The sequence below is a fragment of the Triticum urartu genome, chromosome 7 (genome assembly GCF_003073215.2).
Source record: "Triticum urartu cultivar G1812 chromosome 7, Tu2.1, whole genome shotgun sequence".
Lineage (NCBI taxonomy): Eukaryota > Viridiplantae > Streptophyta > Magnoliopsida > Poales > Poaceae > Triticum > Triticum urartu.
Window position 1 is genome coordinate 33,807,882 of NC_053028.1, and position 15,025 is coordinate 33,822,906.

The 15,025-nt window shown below is 47.3% G+C and overlaps 1 protein-coding gene across 1 annotated transcript; it reads left to right on the plus strand.

Annotated features, from left to right (window-relative positions):
• Nucleotides 1-223: 223 nt before the first annotated feature.
• LOC125520511 (tricin synthase 1-like) lies at nt 224-1,851 on the plus strand. Its single transcript, XM_048685464.1, has 4 exons — nt 224-404; nt 527-606; nt 720-864; nt 954-1,851. The coding sequence occupies exons 1-4, from the start codon at nt 348-350 to the stop codon at nt 1,386-1,388; spliced, it is 717 nt and encodes a 238-aa protein (XP_048541421.1). The 5' UTR covers nt 224-347; the 3' UTR covers nt 1,389-1,851.
• Nucleotides 1,852-15,025: the final 13,174 nt, after the last annotated feature.

The following is a 15,025-nucleotide window of genomic DNA, read 5'->3' on the forward strand; positions in this document are numbered from 1 at the left end:
TGGTCAGGTATCAGTCGATTGAGATTTAACTAAGTCTCAGTCAAATGACATATCATATAAAAATAAAAAAAAATTGAAAAGAAATTTTTGCACGAATGTCAATGTATGATCTCACGAATATAGCACCGACTGAGACGTAACCAAGTTTTAGTCGACTTAGACTTAGACTTAGCAAGACTATTTCTCGATAGCTGGTGATGGGACCTCCTCACATCTCACTCACACGTTGTCAATCCTCCCACTGCATAATACGTAATAGAGATGGAAGAGAGAAGGGCTGTGCTAGACTACTGGTACGTACACGCATTCTCTCTCCCGGAGAGCTTGAGAAAGAGAGAGTGAGATCCATGGCGACCTACCGTCCGGACAGCAACACCCTCCTGGCGGACGACTCGATCCTGGAGGTACGCACGCATACCACCAGATCGATCTGCTACTACTACCGACTATGCCGGCCGGTCACATGCATGATGGATGCCTCCCAAGTAGTAGATTACTAATTTTGCACCCCACACCACATATGCAGTACGTGCTGGAGACGACGGTGTACCCGCGGGAGCACGAGCGCCTGCGCGAGCTCCGCCTCATCACGCAGCAGCACCCCAAGTACGACGTCGCTCGTTGCCTTGCCAGCAGCATATATCCAGGTCTTTCATGGGGTCGTGCACCGGCCGTCTGAGCTCGATCTGTTTACGTTGTGTTGTTGCTGGCCTCTCCAGGTCCTTCATGGGGTCGTCGCCGGACCAGATGCAGTTCTTCTCCGTCCTGCTCAAGATGATCGGCGCCAGCAACACAATCGAGGTCGGCGTGTTCACCGGATACTCACTGCTCACCACCGCTCTCGCCCTCCCCGCCGGCGGCAAGGTCCGTCCCCGTCGCCTCTATGTTTCATTTCATACATATGGCACTTCACCCAGCCATCCTGATAGATATTAGCCGGAACGGACACACAGGTGGTGGCGATCGATGCGAGCCGGGAGTACTACGAGCTGGGGCGGCCGGTGATCGAGAAGGCCGGCGTCGCGCACAAGGTGGACTTCCGCGAGGGCGACGGGGTCGCCGAGCTCGACAAGATCCTGTCCGAGGACGGCGGCGCCAGGGCCGGCACGTTCGACTTCGCGTACGCGGACGCGGACAAGCTGCAGTACGCGGGGTACCACGAGCGGCTGCTGCGCCTGGTGCGCGTCGGCGGCGCCATCGCCTACGACAACACGCTCTGGGGCGGCTCCGTGGCCATGCCCCGCGACAAGCCGGGCAGCTCCGAATACGACCGCCGGGTGCGGGACAGCTTCCTTGAGTTCAACGCCGCCGTCGCCGCAGACGACCGCGTCGAGGCCTGCATCGTCCCCATCGCCGACGGCGTCACGCTGTGCCGCCGCGTCAAGTGAAGTGCTCCGCTCTAATCATCGATCGAGTCAGATCTCAGATGCATCTGCGAGTCGTGTCATTTCGTGACAATGATGTCCTACCTGGTTTCTCACCGTTGTGTCGACTTGTGGAATCGGGTGAGCTTATCTTTTGAAATTTCTGGCATCCATCACGTGAACGTTTATTGCTTTCGAGTGGGCCTCGATTCCCGTCACGCTAGCAAACCACTGCAGTACTGTACGGGTGCTGTGCAGTCACTGTCATGTGGGACCTGACCCCACATGTCATCCATACTACAACACCATACAGTACTGTAGAAGATCTCAACCCAACCAATATGGCTGCTCATCTATGTGCTCAACACCAGTGAGTGAGGTTGTCGGAAGTGTCTTTTGTTCAACTTTGTTCTAAGCTTCCTCCCTGATTGTATTGCCCGCGAATGTAGTATTATTGAGTAATCAATAAAGCTCCTGAATTATAAAATTACCGTCACGCTAGGTTTACCTCCTCACGCCGATACAGGCGGCATCAGACTTCTTCCCGTCCCCGCCCGCATGATCCCTACCGGCTACTCCCACTCGGGCCGATCCAGGGGTGATCCTTTTGTTGCTGCTCGGCCTTGGTGCGGCTGCTCGGAGGGTTGTCTGTATCGTGGGTTTTTGTCATTGAGACTCTTTCGGGTGTTGAGTCCCATCAATATTTTTTTAATATTCAAAAATAGACTAGCAAGAAGCCCGTGCGTTGCACGGAACATCAAGATGCATATGTATGAGTAGTTTATCTTGTAAGAGAAAAGGATAAACGAGGGAAATCCTTATCTGCAAGTGTGGAGAGAGGTGGGGGCATCTTTTTGCAATGCCATAGTTTGCTTCTTATCCGTCAGATATAGATCGGACGGTCTATATTACACGATGACAGGCACACCATCACCACCAACTTGGTCTTTTATAAGAGTAGAGATGTGGAAGGTGAGATTCAAACTCATTACGTCTTCCCGTCCCTGCCCGCATGATCCGTACTGGCGACTCCCACTCTGGCCGATTCAGGGATGATCCTTTTTGTCGCTGCTCGGCCTTGGTGTGGCTGCTCGGAGGGTTGACTGTATCGTGGGTTTTGTCACTTAGACTCTTTTGGGTGTCGAGTCCCATTAATATTTTTCTAATATTCAAAAATAGATGCAGGCAGTGAGATTCGAACTCATTATGTCTTCTAGTCCCCGCCCGCCTGATCCCTACCAACGACTCCCACTCGGGCCGATCCATGGGTGATCCTTTTGTCAATGCTCGGCCTTGGTGCGGCTGCTCGGAGGGTTGACTGTATCATCGGTTTTTGTCACTGAGACTCTTTTGAGTGTCGAGTCCCATTAATTTTTTTTAATATTCAAAAATTGATGCGGGCGGTGAGATTCAAACTCATTACGTCTTCCCGTCCCCGCACGTCGGATCCCTACCGGCGACTCCCACTCGGGCCGATCCAGGGGTGAACCTTTTGTCGTTGCTCGGCCTTGGTGTGGTTGCTCGAAGGGTTGCCTCTATCGTGGGTTTTTGTCACTAGGACTCTTTCGGTTGTTGAGTCCCATTAATATTCAAAAATAGATGCAGGCAGTGAGATTCAAACTCATTACGCCTTCCTGTCCCTGCCCGCCGGATCCCTATCGGCGACTCTCACTTGGGCCGATCCAGGGGTGATCCTTTTGTCGCTGCTCGGCCTTGGTGCGGCTGCTCGGAGGGTTGACTGTATCGTGGGTTTTTGTCACGCTGAGACTCTTTCGGGTGTCGAGTCCCATTAATTTTTTTAAATTCAAAAATAAATGCGGGCAGTGAGATTCAAACTCATTATCCGCCCCTCCCCGCCCGCCTGATCCCTACCGGCGACTTCCACTCGGGCCAATCTAGGGGTGATCCTTTTGTCGCTGCTCGGCCTTGGTGCGGCTGCTCGGATGGTGACTGTATCGTGGGTTTTTGTCACTGAGACTCTTTCGGGTGTCGAGTCCCATTAATATTTTTCAATATTCAAATATAGATCTAGACATCAGCCGGTAACACTGCTGGAACATGCAAATAAACTAGGCTTAACTAAGCTGACAATTAGCTATAACAAGCATCTGAAGCTGCACGCGGTAGTAGCATATAAATTTGAAATAGCAAGAACTTGGATAGCAGTACAACACTACTGGTAGGTACATAAGCAACAAAGTAGCAGTGGACGTGTATTGAGTTCAGCGTGGCAAGTATGAAAAGTTTGTTACTCACCCTCCATAGCATCATTCTCTTGTTCAGAAATCTAGACAGTGCTGACATCTTTTCAGTGAAATGACAACAAAGTCAGTGTATCTTTTCACTGAAGGGAACTGGTTCCATGCTCCCATACTATATATTGTCAAATGCAGATACTCCCTCCGGTTCTTTTTACTCCGCACATTACCTTTGACTGAAGTCAAAGTTTGCTAAGTTTGATCAAATTTATATTAGAAAATATTAACATCTATAACATCTAATAAATATAATATGAAAATATATTCCGAGATGGATCTATTAATAAATGTGTTGTTATGTGAATGTTAATAATTTTTTGTATAAACTTGGTTAAAGTTGGATGAGGTTGACTTCAGACAAACCTAATGTGCAGAGTAAAAAGGACCGGAGGGAGTAATGTTTTGAGACACCAATGCATGATTGGGTTGTTCCCACCGATTGTTGTTGTGCAAGCTTATTACCTTTCAAATAGCAATGTCTTATGTATCAGTAGTGAAGCACAATAATAAAGAAATATTCGTTTAAATAACTAAAGTGAAAAATAAAAATATAACACGGCATTTGCTACTTCAGTCTATGTGCAACCCCTTAATGGTTAGCCAGGGAAGAATTTGTACCTGACTGAGCAACAAATGTTTATATAACAAGGGACGGTTCTTATATATAACAAATTGCGTAATACCATAGTGATGTACAGAACGATAAGAAAATGCATTACAATACCTTCTCTTGTGCATCCTGAGTATCTATTTCGGATATCGATATCTTGAGCTTTCATAACGTAATGAACTTCAATATCTATTGGAATTACCTTCAAAGATAATGGATTTCTATTTCTGGTCCTAGTTTATGTATCAAGTTCATTCGGAACAGTGACATACTAGAATTGCTTCAGGACTGCCTCCACCAAGCATGGAGTACAACTCTAGGCTGGTCAAGAACCGCCAATGCACATATCACCATAGTTGGCAGAGGCCGATCAAGCTCCAACCACTATGACCGACATAGAGAACTTGCCTTGTACTGATAGATCGAGCTCTGCTGCTGGTGACGATTGGACATGCCCCATGGTAGCCGGCTTCACATGAGGGGCTAGCGCCATGACACCCACTCCAGCGACTCGGAGAGGAATCACCTGAACGACACCGACTGCCCCAGCGCGTACATCCAATCCTGAAATCAGATGTGACTTTAACCAAAATTTTGGGCTATCACTTGGAATGGAATGGAACACTAATTATGATATCATTTTTTAGCCGAGACCGTAAAATAATTTTTCTACGGTAATTTCATTAACATTAAATATTTACAAGTACAAAATAGCAACATAATTCAATCAATCCCAGTTCTGGGAAACATGATAAAAATCAAAGGTGTTGATCAATCCAGCTGTTTTATTCTCTCTGCTTTCTGTGGCCTGGACTTGATCTGTGCTGCCCATAGTCCCTCTTTAAGATGATATTTCCAGCAAACAAGATGTGGAACAGCCCATCTGAAGATCTTTTCATTTCTGTATGACCAAATACCCCAACAGCCAACAATGATGATCTCAAGAGCATTATCTCTAGGGAGATGAATAAGGGAGAGAGTGATCTCATCGAATGATGAAATGCCTCTCTGGTGATTAGGAATAATATGACCCCGACAGAGCAGAGCAAATGGGTAGTTCCAAAACAGATGTGTAATAGTTTCCTCCGTGTTATCTCCACATAAAGCACAATTGTATTTCTCACGATGCTTGTTAGAATAAATCCGAGGCGCTCCATCTTTCTACCGAGGATCAAGTAATCACACAAGCACGACACCGAGATTTGTTAACGAGATTCACCGATATGACTACATCTCCGGGGCATGACTATGGGCGCTCCTCCCCATGACACCACTACAATACCGCACCCCGGCCGCCCGGGTGCCGGCACACGCCGCCGGTTCCCCCCCGCGTGCCTGTGCTATTATGTTGGCATATGTTACATCGTGTGTCTACCCCCGCTATATATGAGAGGCCTAGGATACAGGTGTCATATTAGGACACAACTCCTACCCTGTCTATACACAGTCCAAAACCAAGTCCAATTATAACCTAACTTGTACAATAATATTCGACACAATTTTAACAAACTCCAACTTGACGAATATTCTCTACCACCTTGAATTCGTCCGTGCGTCAAACCTCCATGTACATTGGACTTGAGATACACCATGAGCACCGCTGCTACTCCTAGACTCCATATGGCTCCACCTGCAACTGTAATCCCTTCTTGTCTTCTTCACAGTCAATACTCGAGCAAAATTAAGTTCCTCAATACTCTACTTTGTGCTCCCAACTTCCGAAGAATCCGTTCAACACCATCACACACCAACCACTGTCTGCATGAAAATGAACAACTCACGTATTGAACGCCACAAATAAGAGTTACCTGAACTCAACATCACCGCTCTTTCTTGACCGTCTGTCTGAAAGTTGAAGGAATTTCACCGTCGCCCTGTGTCACCCTGAGTCAAATTCACAGTTGTCTCATCCTTTTCCCGGATAGTCTCTAGCATGTCCCACAACTATAGCACTCCGGCTCCTTCTGTACTTGTCATCCGCACTTTGCCATGTGTACCGAACACCACAGAATATACGGTCATGTACTCTCTCAGATTTTGACAATTTCAGACTCTCCGCCACTTCCTCAGATTCACCATGGTCAACTCTTGTCAATCAACCGGCACCGATAGACCCAGTCACCAACTCGAATCTGATACTCGTCAACACTGCTTCAGCACCCCCTGCACAATTTGTCTGACCACATGTCTGACCACCAGTGCCTTGGCCTGTCGTTGTGTCCCGTGCTTACCGCACACCTCGCCGCTATCATCGCGTCGAGCCTCTGCTGTCCTGGTCGAGTCTCCCGGGTAGCTAGCCGCCACTGTCTCAACTCCCACTGCAGAGAACCATCGATCATCACCGACCGATGTCGAGTATCACGCCTCCATCAGACCACTGGCGCCCAGTCTGATCCACGTGTCTCTCGCTATACCGTTGAAATAGGCTTCGACTATCCGAATTCTTACGCCGTAGCCCCTCCATCAGCACAGAGTGAAGTCATCCGTCTGACTCCAGCTCCACCTTCAACATGACTCCATGGTGGTTGTACGTGCCACCCTCCCGCGCCCTGTCGACTCCAAGCTCTCATGTGCACCGTCTTGAATCAATCCTGCGCCATAGTCTGTCGAAGACGCACAAGCCCTCAGGCCTGCACCACGTGTTTCCACGCCCCAGAAGTCGGCCACCATCAGCATCACGCTCCTATGTCGTCGTCGCTGAAATCACCGCCGTCTTCTGCTTTAACCAACATCCATGTCGGTCCGTCAGACAGTCCAGTCCGATCCAGCCGAAATTATCCGACTGCAACCATGCTCCACCCTGCATCGTGTCCGCCCGCACATCTCGTGCATTGCTTGACGCTCTGTGTATGCATGTTCCTGTCACGACGCACTCCAAACTCCTCCAAGCCTTATAAGCACGTCGCTATCTTCGGTTCCCATTTAACTGCTAGTGAAACAACGTCAATACTGCCATGCCGCCATCTCCTTAGCGTACAAAGCAAAGAACCCAAAAGTAGTCCGTGTAGTCTCTTGTGTACGTGCGCAACAATGTCATCCACACCTGTAGCACCTAGTGACTTCTTGACTAATTTTCTTGTTCTATTTTTTTCCACGCGCGAGATTAACATGCTAGTAACCAGCAGATCCCATGTTCCATCACACTGCAATACCTTCCAGAACCGATTCTTTTTCCTTAACAAATCTCTCACGCCATTGCACTAACGGCATCAGCCACGCATGCAGGCACAAGCATCCCATGAGGCCCTCGCTTGCACTTCACGGCCCCGTTGCAGCCCCTCCATACATGCATGCAATCCGCCCACCAGCGTACATGGGCCGTAACCCATCAGCTTGAGCCGCACGCGCTACTGCCAGCTGCTCGCCTGGGCCGCTCCTGCGTTGCGCTTGCCTGGGTTGCCACCGCTCACGTCTGCCTTGACTCGCCAGCGACTCTGCATCGCCGCTGCTTTCGATCTTGCAAGACTACCGAGTCCCGATGCTGCACAATTTGGCTGCCGCGTGGATACGATCTGCTGAATCAATCGGCTGCAGCCACTTGGTCCGATCTGACCAGCCGCCTCGCCTTGCGCTGCTTGCACGCGTCTCGATTGGACAGAATCGATCTCGCCGAAAAACCCGCACAAAACACGCGTCGGCTGCAATATACATCTTGCCAAGACTCCGCCTGTTTCCGATTGCTTCTCATCCAGTGTAGAATTTCCTCGCCAAGCATCCACCGACGACGATCCATCTTGACGAATTCTGCACCACCTCTAGATCAACAACCGCAACCTCAAATCGAATCTTGCTCATGATACCACTTGTTAGAATAAATTCGAGGCGCTCCGTCTTTCTACCGAGGATCAAGCAATCACACAAGTACGACACCGAGATTTGTTAACGAGGTTCACCGATATGGCTACATCCCCGGGGCATGACTATGGGCGCTCCTCCCCATGACACCGCTACAATACCGTACCCCGGCAGCCCAGGCGCCGGCACACGCCGCCGGCTCCCCCCGCGTGTCCGTGCTATTATGTTGGCATATGTTACATCGTGTGTCTAACCCCGCTATATATGAGAGGCCTAGGATACATGTGTCATATTAGGACACAACTCCTACCCTGTCTACACACAGTCCAAAACCAAGTCCAATTATAACCTAACTTGTACAATAATATTCGACACAACTTTAACAACTTTCTTCTTCTTTGTAACATATTCCTAGTATTGACCCTTTGTCTAGAAGCTTTATTGCCTTGATAGCTTTCATCAATTTGCATCATTTTTTATTATGACACTAATCAATGAGCTCTTTTAGGCAGACTGTTTGGGTGGAGAAGAGGGCTTCAGGGCTTGCTAAGCATGTAGGGAGGACCGCAATAGATAGAAGCAAGAGAGGACAATATGGTTAGCTTGAACCAGAGCTTGCTTGAAGCATGCACACCCGAGCATGACTTGAAGTAAGCACACAAAGTTGTGACGCTAATACAGACCATGTCGAGAGCAATATCAATGTGTTGTCGTGCTAGGAATATGGATACATAATTCATGTATTGATCTTGTATTTATGTTTCTCAAGCAATTAATTAGACCAAAGTGTAGTTTGTTAGAGCGGTATTTGAATGAAACAAATACTACTCTAAGATGTAATGCGAAAGGTTGAAGATTCTTTTATATATTTTTTCTGTGTGAGAACTGAGAAGTATACCATGTTACTTTTTGAAATGGGAAGTTTTTAGAATTAGAGTGCAATTATATTTTTTTTGACTCATGTTAAGCACAACATTATATTTTTATAACATACTGACTCAATTTTGTACTGGTGCACATTCCACTAAAATTCACATATGTTAATTTTATGAAAATATAGATATTTTTACTGAGACGTGCCTACAGGTGCACCCTTACTATATAGCTAAAGTTGATTCCCACTAAGTTATTTATCTAATATGGAAGCATGCCACCTCATCATATAGTCATGCACGAAAAAAACACCTTAACAGTAACCATGCACTACTAGGAAAAGGCTTATACATAGAAGTTTACCAGTAGCGTGCTTTTTGGAGCCCACGCTACTGATAATTAGCAGTAGCGTGTGTTACAAAACGCGCTACTGGTAGAACTTAGCAGCAGCGTTGGTTTCTAGAAGGCACGCTACTGGTAAGTTCGCTACACCACACCCCTCGGCCAAAAAATAGTAGCAGCGTTGGTACCCTAACAAGCGCTACTATTAAGAAAATAGCAGTAGCGCCGCGCTACTGCTACGTCTTCTATGTGCAATCTTTTAGCAGTAGCATGTTTTTTGGGCAAGCGCTATAGCTAGTTTTATGTACCAGTAGATATTTTGGCTAGCACATATAGCAGTAGCGCGCTTTGGTGCCCAGCGCTACTGCTATGGTCGCCAGCCAAAATATCTGCCACCTTCCCCCCCCTCCCCCTCCTTCTTCTTCCTCCCCCTTTCTTTCTCCCCCTCCCTCTTGCACTTGCTTGTCTTTCAATGCTTCCCCCTCTTCTTTGCCCCTCCTCTCCCCCTCCATTAATGCCCTCCCTCCTTTCTCTTACTTTTTTTTGCCCCTTCTCCCCTTCTCTTCTTTGCCCCTCCACCACCCCCTCCATTAATGCCCTCCCTCCTTCCTCTTCCTTTCTTTTGCCCCTTCTCTTCTTTGCCCCTCCACCACCCCTCCATTAATGCCCTCCCTCCTCCCTCTCATAGCTCTATCTAGAGCTACTAGCTAATTATAAGAAGGTGCTCGATATTCCTCTCGACAAATTGGTGAGCAAAAAAAGAGTTGTGCAAGAATGGAAATATGTGTGTTTGCGATTAGGACCGAAACTATGTGCGATATGAATATACCGAATTGTGTGTGGCATGTGAGTGACATGAGTTGCCTATGTTTTGCTGAAATGTCTATTCAATTCCGTTTCGGCGAATTTCAGGCATGCAAACTCAATATGTCCTATATTTAGGGAAGGTCATGCCGAATTTTTGTATGAATTTGATCCATGCATGCATATATACATGTTTAAAATATTTGCTCCGCGCGCAGGTGATCATGAAGGTCAATGGGAGGAAGGTGGAAAGATACTGGCAATCCGCTGTGGATGACATGTATGAAAAAAGACTGAAGGATGTTTTATGTTCGTGTCGAAAATGCAAAGGAAGAGTCAGGCTCGACCCCTTTGAGGGTGGTAAATTCAAGGCGCACCTGCTCATGCATGGTTTCATGCATGGCCATACTCGGTGGATAAGTGATGATGATGATGATGAGGACGTCGACGGGGCAGGAAATAACGACATGGGGCCACCAGACGAAGATATGACCGATTATGTGCTCGAAGAGGAAGACGGCCTCGGAAATGTCGATGGCGAAGAGGCAGTTCAAGGCGGAGAAGACGCGGACACGCCACCGTCTTCGTCGCTACTAAGTTCAGCCATGCGGGACCCGCATGTTCGAGACCTGCTTCGCAAGAAGACGACTAGCGACAGAGCTGCTTCTAGAGAGGAGGCCAAACTGGCGCAACTGGAGGTAGACTCGATGACTCCTTTGTATGATGGTTGCAATAATCCCGAGGTGACCCGCTTGAGTTTCACACTAGAACTTCTAAAGATGAAGGCAAAAAACAAATGGACAGATACAAGCCTGGATGAGCTTCTGAAGTACCTAAAGAAGGTTCTTCCCGCGGGAAGCCTGTGTCCTACTAGTGTCGATGAGGCAAAGAAAATCGTGTGCCCTCTTGATCTGCCACAGATTAGATATCATGCATGCATCAATGATTGCATCATATATCGGAACGAGCATGCTGAAAAAACCATCTGTCCAAAGTGCAATGCTTCACGATATAAAAAGGCCGGAAAGAAAGCTCTACAGAAAGTTGTATGGTACTTTCCGATCACTCCGCGTCTACAGTGGTATTTCGTAGATCCTAAGGAAGCAAAGCTTATGCGCTGGCACGCGGAAAGGGTGAAGCCAGATGACGGAGATGAGCCGAAGCTGAGACACCTCGTAGATGCTAGCCAGTGGAGAGCATTAAATGCTGAATTTGATTTTTTCGCAAATGATCCAAGGAACATCGTGCTTGGCGCTAGTAGTGATGGGATGAATCCATTTGGCAACCAGAACACCAATCATAGCACATGGCCCGTGTTTGTATGGATATACAACCTCCCCCCTGGTTATGCATGAAGGAAAAATACATACACATGGCTATGCTTATTCAAGGGCCGAGACAACCGGGAAATGATATAAATCTCTATCTCGGGTTACTGAAAGAGGAGTTACAGACCTTATGGACAACATCGGCCAAGACATGGGATGCAAGCAAAGGAGAGTATTTCTACATGAGAGCCGCGCTGATCATGACGGTGCAGGACTATCTCGGTCACGGCTATCTCTCCGGCCAGGTGTGCCACAGATATTGCGGATGCACGAGGTGCATGGATGATACAACTTCTCTGCAGCTATCGAAAGATGGCGGGTCTTTGAAAATCATGTACATGGGGCATCGAAGATGGCTCGAGAAGGATGACTCATGGAGAAAGTGTGGAGATCTATTCAATGGTAAGGCTGAGCATCGAGGTCCTCCATGTAAGCGTAGCGGTGCAGAAATATATGAGTTATTGAAGAACTGGAAAGAGTGCCCCTCGCCGGGAAAGACGAAGAAAAAGGCGTCAGAGCCCCTGCTGAAGGTATGGAAGACGAGATCTGTTTTCTGGGACTTGGAATACTGGCCCATACTCGACACGCCTCATAGCCTTGATCATATGCATATCACAAAAAATATCCTTGAGAGTTTGGTTGGAACATTGATGAACATGCCGGAGAGGACCAAGGATGGGCCGAAGGCAAGAAAAGACTTAGAATTTTTGAAAATCAGGAAAGATCTCCAAATGCCCGGTAAAAGGTCATCAGAGGAGACCGAGACGGAGACGGAGACGGAAGATAGGGGCAAAAAAATTAAACAAGAAGGAAGAACAATATTGCCCCCCCCTCTTGCTTCACCTTAGATCCGAAGGAGGTCGATCAATTGTTCAAGTGCCTTGCCGGAATCAAAGTTAGTTCCGGATACTGTGGGAAGATAAGCAGATATCTGGACACTAAGAAAAAAAGGTTCAGTGGGATGAAGTCTCAAGACTGTCATGTGATGATGACGCAGTTACTCCCGGTTGCACTTAGATGGATTATGGACACACATGTGCGTGAGACGCTTAATGACCTATGCCACTTTTTTGATGCTATCTCTTGAAAGTCGATCAGTGTGAAGCAACTCCATAGGCTACAAGAAGAGATCGTTGTCATACTGAATGAGCTAGAGATGTACTTCCCGCCCACGTTCTTTGATGTCATGGTGCATCTATGTGTCCATATCGTGGACGACATCATCGACCTAGGGCTGACATTCCTGCATAGCATGATGCCGTTCGAGAGGATGAATGGGGTCATCAAAGGATTCATTCGTAACATGTCCCGTCCAGATGGAAGCATAGCCCAGGGATATCTGACCAAAGAGTGCATCTCTTTCTGTGAGAGTTATCTGACCAAAGACCGTGTTGTTGGTTTGCCCGTCAACAAGCACTGTGGAAGGCTCGAAGGCGAAGGTCACACCAACGGTCATAGGGATTTGAATGTGTTACGCTCGGGCCGACAAAACGACATTGACAGGGCAAACTTAGTAGTGCTACAACACCTAGATGTGCTAGAAGATTTCGTGACACTGCACAAAGAGACCATCGCAAAGAAATACCGTGACCGTGGGGTGCACAGGACGGACGCTGAAGTTATTAGAGAGCACAACTCCATTTTTGTGCGTTGGATCAAAGAGCGAGTTCTGGCTAATCCCCCGGAAGAGGGTTGTCCGAACGGAACACTCATATACGCCTTAGCACATGGCCCCTCGACCAAGCTCACGACTTATCAAGCATATGATATCAACGGATACACGTTCTACACGGAGAAGAAAGATATAAACAGTGATGACCAAAACTCAGGGGTGACGATGGAAGCCATGACCGAGAATGTAATTGAAAGATATTATGGAAGGGTCGAAGAGATATGGGAGCTTAACTACTCTGGATTGCATAGCGCGACGAAGTTCCGTGTCAGATGGGCTAAAAATGTACACAGAGAAAACCAACATTTCACTACCATGTGTATTCCCGACTACAATGATAGTGGCACCGTCAACGCCATCGCCAAAAATGAGCCATGGGTACACGCTAAACACGTGACACAATGTTTCTTCATAACTGATCCGATCAATCCTAGTCGTGTTGTCGTGAGGAGAAGCAAAAGGAGCATCGCCGGAATGGATGGAGTCGCCAACGAGGAAGACTATGACCAGTATGGTGATCCGATGAGGGAAGATGATGCTGATGACGACGAAACATATGTCAAAAGAAGAATGAAGACTACATTAGCTACGAAAGATCGTAATCCTTGAAGAAGGAAAAGTCACGACCATGGGCTCAATTATTCGATAATGAACAAAAGAGGGAAGAAGATCAGTCTAAAGCGTCGTCGTCGCCCAAGCAGACAAGCTAATCCCCAAAGTTTGTGTGTGTCTTTTTTGTATACCGGTGTTAGCGGTCAAATCATGTAATATATATAATACTAATTACTATCCGGAGGGTAACAGTGGTATTGCTCTAACGACAGACCAAATTAAAGGAAGGAAAGTGCAAAAGAAAGATAAGAAAAAGAAAAGTGCAAATGAAAGAAAAAGAAAAATAAGAAGAAAAAGAAAAAGAAAAAGAAAGGAAGTTTTGCAAAATGAAATGAAAAGAAAAGAAAAAAGAAGTAATAAGCTGAGCCCGACAACACTAGGGGTGGTGCTCAAGGAGGGTCTAACAGACCTACCACCACCTGAGCCCAAGAAGAAGCAGAGGAAGAGACCGGCGGCGAGAAAATCCAATGAAGCTGGCAATGTTGGTTCTAGCAGCCAGCCGCCTTTGACCAAGGTTGACCGTGTACCAATGAAACATGCGCCATTAATCCATGTCGTGGGACAACCAATGGTACCGGCGAATGCACTAACTGCCATAGAAGGGGATCTCAGGAGACTTCATGACCATGTGCTTTCGATAGAGAGAAGCCTCCTCGCCTCGGATGATTCAGGATACCCACTTTATACGGTTCATGTGCCGAGCAGTTGCAAGATGTATGTCCACACATGCCCCGTGGACCTCTTCTTCCTGAGGTTTGATTACATCTTCCAGATGTTTCAAATGAGGACACTCGATTTTACCTTCGTTCGCCTGTATGCGCTGCACATGAACTACATCGTCAGGAGAGAGCAAGTCACCGGTCTTGCGGTCACGGGCCCATACTACATGCATGAGGGATTCTTGTCAATCAACGACGCCAACCGTCAATATGCGAGTCAGTACATCAAAGAATTCTTGGTCAGCAATAAGGACAAAGAAACGATTCTCCTACCTTATCATCCCAGGTAAGACATCCGCGGATAGCACACATACATCCTTTCGTGCATTTCAATAGTTACTTTGCGCACATGGAGGCTAAACTTGATCGTGTATTTTGTGCAGCGGAGGGTGTCGTGCCGTTCTCATTGTTCTTTACCCGCGTTACTCCCGCGCTCTATATTTGGACCCGTCGAAGAACATACAGAAGAAAGATTACACACACATTAAGTATGTTCTGGACAGAGCTATACTGGCTTCAGCATGCGGGGTGGCTACGTCCAATGCAAAAAAACAAATAAGGCCGGGCTTTGTTTCAGCTACAAGACTGACTTCTGTTGCATCCAGCAACCAGCAAGAAGTGAGAATGATGGATTCTACGCCATCCATC

Coding starts and splice junctions, on each gene's coding strand:
- LOC125520511 (XM_048685464.1), top strand. CDS start 348: ATGGCGACCTACCGTCCGGACAGCAACACCCTCCTGGCGGACGACTCG. Junction 607..719: donor ATCACGCAGCAGCACCCCAA/GTACGACGTCGC, acceptor TGGCCTCTCCAG/GTCCTTCATGGGGTCGTCGC. Junction 865..953: donor CCCTCCCCGCCGGCGGCAAG/GTCCGTCCCCGT, acceptor ACGGACACACAG/GTGGTGGCGATCGATGCGAG.